Source organism: Acanthamoeba castellanii (assembly GCF_000313135.1).
Source record: "Acanthamoeba castellanii str. Neff unplaced genomic scaffold scf7180000084728, whole genome shotgun sequence".
NCBI classification, from domain to species: domain Eukaryota; phylum Discosea; order Longamoebia; family Acanthamoebidae; genus Acanthamoeba; species Acanthamoeba castellanii.
This window is the reverse complement of record NW_004457588.1, coordinates 37,389-43,703: the sequence shown is the minus strand read 5'-3', so window position 1 is coordinate 43,703 and position 6,315 is coordinate 37,389. Positions and strand designations below refer to the sequence as shown.

General features: G+C 59.1%; 4 protein-coding genes across 4 annotated transcripts; 2 read left to right on the top strand and 2 right to left on the bottom strand.

Moving 5' to 3' along the window:
- Positions 1–115: 115 nt before the first annotated feature.
- ACA1_356000 (uncharacterized protein) lies at positions 116–1,383 on the top strand (the record flags this gene model as incomplete). The annotated part of the gene is made up of 2 exons (XM_004345310.1): positions 116–266; positions 359–1,383. The coding sequence occupies 2 exons, from the start codon at positions 116–118 to the stop codon at positions 1,381–1,383; spliced, it is 1,176 nt and encodes a 391-aa protein (XP_004345360.1).
- Positions 1,384–1,616: 233 nt separating this feature from the next.
- Positions 1,617–2,108, top strand: ACA1_355990 (uncharacterized protein; the record flags this gene model as incomplete). Its single annotated transcript, XM_004345309.1, has 1 exon — positions 1,617–2,108. One exon carries the CDS (start codon positions 1,617–1,619, stop codon positions 2,106–2,108), a length of 492 nt encoding a protein of 163 aa, XP_004345359.1.
- A 107-nt stretch (positions 2,109–2,215) lies between these two features.
- Positions 2,216–4,388, bottom strand: ACA1_355980 (Transmembrane amino acid transporter protein; the record flags this gene model as incomplete). The annotated part of the gene is made up of 6 exons (XM_004345308.1): positions 2,216–2,528; positions 2,629–2,782; positions 2,897–3,449; positions 3,583–3,764; positions 3,858–3,924; positions 4,068–4,388. The coding sequence occupies 6 exons, from the start codon at positions 4,386–4,388 to the stop codon at positions 2,216–2,218; spliced, it is 1,590 nt and encodes a 529-aa protein (XP_004345358.1).
- Positions 4,389–4,877: 489 nt separating this feature from the next.
- ACA1_355970 (uncharacterized protein) lies at positions 4,878–5,943 on the bottom strand (the record flags this gene model as incomplete). The annotated part of the gene is made up of 5 exons (XM_004345307.1): positions 4,878–5,028; positions 5,131–5,296; positions 5,388–5,569; positions 5,676–5,770; positions 5,848–5,943. The coding sequence occupies 5 exons, from the start codon at positions 5,941–5,943 to the stop codon at positions 4,878–4,880; spliced, it is 690 nt and encodes a 229-aa protein (XP_004345357.1).
- Positions 5,944–6,315: the final 372 nt, after the last annotated feature.

Genomic DNA, 6,315 nt, shown 5'->3' with positions numbered 1-6,315 from the left:
CCAGAGCGAGCACCGGCCGGCGAAGCGCCTGCGCGTGGTGCCTGCGTCGACGGTGGCTGGCGGCGGCGGCGAGGCCCGGGTGCTCAGCGGCATCGACGAAGAGGCGCTGGGCTCGATGGGCATTCGCCGCTGGAACCGACGCGACCCGGCTCTCCGCCGACGCAACACCGAAGAGTACCGTTCGACGACGCACGACGGAGAAGACGTGCGATCGTCGACGGACGGCAACGAGCAGCTTCTCGATCACCTGCAGCAGGAAGTCGCAGGTGAACTCTCATAGTTTTGACTCACGAGTCTCTTCTGCCACTCCATTAACACCCGCACACGACACACACGACACACGACACACGACACACAGAGCTCCGCAATTTGTTGGAGAGAAAGGAGCGAGAGCTGGAGAAGGAGAAGCAGGAGCGACGGGAGCTGCGCAGGGTGGTGAGGAGGCAGGAGGACACCATCGGCGCCCTGCAGCAGCGCCTGCGGTCGGCCGGCCTCGCAAGCGACGACGACGACGATGACGAGGCCCTGGCGCCCACGGTCGATGATGACGTCAACAAGTTTGGCGACAAGCGGCGATCGATGGAGGAAGACGAAAAGCGACGCGACGTGGAGCAGGCGAATGTCGACGAGAAGAAGAAAGAACGAAGAACGAAGGAGAGCGAAGAGGAGACGATGACGCTGTTGCTGGAGGCCATGGATCAGGAGGCGATCCTCCCTGCGGACGGCTACCACGAAGAAGACGGTGCCGACGAACAGCAACTGCCTAAGAGCGAAGCGAAAAAGAACGAAGACGAAGACGAGAACGAAGTGAAGAATGAAAACAAAGAAAAAAACGAAGAGAACGAAGACGAAGAGGCCTTGTTGTGCGACATGTCCCCCACGCTCCGATTCGACGGCGAACACGACGTCGACTACTACGCCGGCGAAGAGGCGCCGAGTGGAATCGTTAGCGACGCCAAGACGCCGGGACCAGACGCGGACCGATCGCTCACGCCACCCGGGGAGCTGGCCCTCGTCGGGAAGCGAAAACGAGTAGACGAAAACACGGCGGCGCCTGCCAAGGTGTCCCTGTCGGCGCTGCTGCGCAAGCACTTGAGCCCGCTGCGCGCATCGCCACACCCACGCACGGCCGACGATCCGACCGACCGGTCGCCCTCCGAGCCGCGGGCGCGACCGCCGCCGCCGCTGGCGCTGGCGCTTGGCAGTGATGTTGGTGACGACGCCGAGAAGCTGCCGCGACCATCACCAGGACGCGTCGAAGTGCCCAGGACGCCGTCGCCGGCGCGAGACGTGGCTGACGGCAATGGCGGCGAGCGGACGCGGCAGGCCGTGTCGCCCATGTTCAAGGCTCTCTTCCTCGCCAAGAAGAAGACGGCTGACTGAATAGTAAAAACGCAGAGAATCACTTCTTCACCCGATACCTGCCGCACCTGCGCACCACCAGGCAGTCGTCTGCCTACCATGTCGGCGGCCTCGCGGATCCAGGAGATGAACACTCAGTTGTGGATGGTGCCCCCTCCCCCCAACATGTCCGGAAACCTCACGCGAAGTTGGGATGTAGTTGGCCGAACAGGTACATTCTGCTTTCAATCTGCATTGTTGTCATACCGCGTGGCATGTTGCGTGTCTCCGGTGGGCTACAAAAGCAACAGAGTTTTTTGGTGTTGTTGACGGCCATGACCAAGCTCTTCTCTTCTCCCGCAGCCATTTTGCTGCTCCTCGCCGCCATCTTCGTCGTTTCCTGCGTTGGTCAGCAGCCTGAAGCTGATGTAGCTGCCACTTCGATCCTGACAGGAGACCAACCTGACAAATCTTCCGGCTCGCCCGTGCTGTTCGACGACAACGACGAAGATGATGATGATGATGACGAAGAGTACCACGACGTCCAGCCCTCTATCGACGATGCAGCGCTTCCCTCCCGCAGGCCGCGGCCCAGCCCGTCGCGCAAACCCATCAGGCCCAGCCCGTCGCACAAACCCATCAGGCCCAGCCCGTCGCGCAAACCCACCAAGCCCAGCCCGTCGCGCAAGCCCCACGCGCCCACGCCCTCGCCCTCGCACACCCCCAGCCCCACCTCCGTCGGTCTCGCCTTCCGGAAGCTAATCTAAAGCTTTCCAGCCTTCGGATAAAAATGGACCAATTGGCGTATTTCTATTACTCTATGCATTTTTATATTTTTTTAATTTATTATATAGTTTGATTTCTTTTCATATTTTTATCGCAGAAAGTTGAGGTAGAGGTTGGAGACGGTGCCGATGAGGCCCATGGAGAGGCCGATGGCGATGAGGAGCGACGAGAGGTAGGTGTGCGGGTCGCGCCAGCTGGCGCCGGACACCTTGAGGTGGGTCAGCGCTGGCACGATGTGGCCGCAGAACATGACGCACGTCCCGCCCAGCAGGCCGAACACGGTGGTGATGTTGGGCACCGCGATCGCCACGAACACCAGCAGGAAGATGATCGCCAGGGTCTCCAGCACATCGCGGAACACGTGCGGGCCTTCGCTCGGCCCGAAGAGCATGTAGTCCACACTGAGCCCAACTGGTCAGTGGACAACGCACACGCACACACGCACACATGCACACAAGCACACAAGCACACACACGCGCACACGCGTGATGTGTTTAGTACCTGGTGCGGCACGGGGTGGTGAAGAAGGGCACGCTGGTGATGAGGGCGATGGTGAAGATGAACGACGCGGCCTGGAGCAGAATGTCGCCCAGCGGGTAGTTGTTCAGCATGTTCTGCTTCGTCGCGTCCAGAAACGACAGATAGCCGCACACGCCTACACACAATGGTCAGCACACGCACGACATGAACGCGCGTGAAATACACGCACACGCACCACCGCACACGCACACGCACACGCACACGCACACGCACGTCATAGCACGCGCACCGAGAGCAGAGTAGAAGAGAAAGAGGATGACGCAGTCGGTGAAGAGGATGCGCTGCATGCGCTTGCCGTCCTGGGGCTGGAGCTCCTGGTAGAGCGGGAAGATGGAGATGTGGGCCGAGTAGACGTAGAACATGATCGGAAGCAGCGGCAGCAGCGCGGGCGAGTCGAAGTGGGCCCACGCCAGCTTGTCGCGCACCACGTCCCACTCCGTCGCCAGCGCGAAGCGCTCGAACGAGCGGAAGAGGATGATGAACAGCAAAAAGAAGATCGAGACGAAGCCCAGCGACGACACGTAGCGCAGCGATGACAGGTTCTTGACCAGCGCCAGCGGCAGGATGACGACGAGGGTGAAGGCCAGTATGAGGAACCACCGCTCGGTGAGAAAGGCGGCGGCCGAGGAGGAAGGAGCGGGCGACCAGGAGTAGGCCAGGTCGCCGAGGTCGACCCCGAGGAAGAGCCGCAGGTAGTTGGGCAGCACGTCGCCCACGATGATCAACTTGCCGATCGCGCTGCCCCACGACACAATGATGATGTTCACATTCACCACCTTTTCCTGTACGTCGTGTGTGTCATTGTGTGTGTGTGTGTGTGTGTGTGTCATTGGTGTGTGCGTGTGTGTGTGTGTGTGTGTCGTATGTTAATAGGAGTTGGGGAAAAGGTGGGAGAGGCGGGTGGTTGGCATGTACCATGCGCTTGCCGAGCACTTTGCCGACGAGCTCTTCGTAGGAGGTGGTGTGGGTGGCTTCGAGGGCGGAGACGAGGAGGTGGTAGGAGTAGAAGGTGAGCGACGCGCCCAGCAGCAGAAACGCCACGCCCGAAGCCAGCCCGAATTGCATGAAGATGAACGGCAGCGTCAACGACGACGACCCTAGTTCAGCAGAACCCAGCCCAGAAGCCATCAGCCCCGGTGCTCCTCACACACATACGACGTGGGAATGGATGAAGGCGAATGCCGCAGTACCAATCGTAGAGGTGAGCATCTGGAAGGTTGACGCCACCACGCCGCCCTTGGGCAGCAAGTACCATGGCTACACGCACACGCACACGCACACGCACACACGCACACACGAACTATTATGAACTGCAATTATGAGGAATTCCACATTTCCCCATTTACTGGGAAAGGAGTAGGGCCTCGTGGACGAGAGAAAAGATGGAGAAGTGGAAGTACCTGTGTGGTAGCGATGGTGGTGGTTTGTGGGGTGGAGGCGAAGGCTGTCTCTTCGTCACCGGCTACGCAAATCTCTTTGGAGCCCAGTAGGGAAGATGGTGGCGGGGTGTAGAAGGAGGCGTTGCTGTGCTTCTTGTTGACGTTGATGTTGCTGCTGTTGTGGAGGTTTTGAAGGAGCGGCAGCTTCTCGCCCGCGAGTAGCGAGTCGACGTCGGCGCAGCTGCTCCTGCCTCTGCCGCACACCTGGCCGCCTTCCTGCATGGCGACCCACGGGTTGCCCTGCAGCTCCAGCACCCGGTCGTGGCTCTGGGACATCAACATGGTCGTTCCTCGCCTCTCTTCTTCCACTTCGTCTTCCTTGATCCCTTTCTTCAGGCGAATGAAGGGATGCCAAACGAGAACGAAGAAGCAACAAGATGCAAAGAGTGGTTGGTTCTTGTTGAGTTCGTGGTTGAACCGAAGCTCCCCACACCGCCGGAGAGAGCAGCGGGGGTGCACAAGACTCCACTTCCTCTTTCTTGCTCAACTGCCATTGGTCGCGAAATCCACCGGAGCGCTGGATGACTCCAGCCTGAATCGCGCCACGCGATTGGGCGAAAAATTAAACTAAATGCAAGTCCACGAAGTGTGGAACGTCGGCCCATGGCGAACACACACTTGGTCATCTACCCATCAATCAACCCCGTCACCTTTTCGTGTTCACTCTTTGTCGTCATAGTTGCGCCACGGGGTTGTGCAATTAAATTGAAAGACTTCTTTGGCTCTGCTGAGGCTTCTTCAAAGAGAGAGAGAAGATGTATGAAGTGCTGATCAGTGGGGAATCTGGGCGAGGAGGGCGACGGGGTCGGTGATGTCGTAGATGTCGACGTCCTCGAGCTTCTCGGTGCACTGTTCCATGACGAGCTTGGGGATCTTGAACAGCGAGTCGGCCTGCGGCCCGTAGTTCACCTCGTGGAACAGCCTGGCGTACGATGCGTGAGTGGTGGCGTGAGTGGTGGCGTGAGTGTCGGCGTATGAATGAAGAGCAGCGAGAAGGAGAGAGAGAGAGAGAGGGAGAGCGTACATGCTGCCGATCTTGTTTTCGTCGTGCATGCTGTAGTCCAGCTTCTTGATCTCACGGTCCTCCTGGGTGTCAAAGACCCTGATGTGGGCCTTCTTCTTGTCGTCCCCCTTGGTCTCTATGTCCTTCTCCCAGTGGTACACCGGGTGGTACTCCACCAGAGCCATCCCTGCGATCGCGTGACGTTAGTGTGTGTCGTGTTGTGGCACGTGTGTCGTGCGTCGTGTGCTACATATGTGGTGTGTGTGTGGTAAGCGAACCCTTGTAGTCGGCATCGGAGAGGTCCAAGCCTTTGATGGTCTTGTTCTTGAGGTCCATCGTGAAACACTTGACCTGGTCGCGCTCGTAGAAGATGTAGTATGCCGCGTTCTTCTTGCCATAGTAAAGGGCCTCCATCTTGTAGTGCTTGCCCTTCCACTTCACCATGCCGCCTACGCGTGCCCTGTTGTCGTGTGTGTGTGTGTGTGTGTGTGTGTGTGTGTCGTGTTGCACACACCCATGGCGTAAGATGCGACCACAGGTGATGGAGCGATCAAGCGGAAGCAGACCTGCAGTTCTTCTCGTCCCAGAACATGCGGAAGAACTTGTGGTGGGGGTGGTGGTTGGACCGCCACTCCACAGTGGCCGAATAGGTCGACGGCCACTGGAACGCACACGACGAAGTTGCAATGTTAGATCAATCGAGCTCTACCACCCGGCGGGGTCTCGACAGAGGATTACCTGGGGCTTATCGGGGTCGGAGTCCAAGGGGTAGTAGACCTGGCACGTCGCGATGGCGAACAGTGCCGCAAAGACGGCCAAGGCGAGGAGCTTCATGTCGTAGAGTGAGCTGTGATGTGTTAGCTGTGAGCTGGGGTGTGAGTGAACTGGAGAGATGATGATGTTGTGAACGCGTCCTATGAGGCGGTTTTATAGCGGGAGGCGAGGGACTTGGCCCAGAGGCCGGCGTCGAACCTCCCGCATTTCTCGTGCTCCTCGCGGACGCGCCCACAAGACCGCCCGCACGTCGGTCGGCTTCGTCTCGGGCTATTACGGCCCCAACTAGTGCCCTCCCCCCCCTCGTGGCTCTGCGCGTGTGAAAGGCGGGCATCTAGCACAGGCGAGCAGAGTACCCATAATGGCCGACATTGTGGCCAATCGCTGGGCAGTTCTGTAGTCGCTGCTTCCCGCAGCCAATCAGTGGTCCCT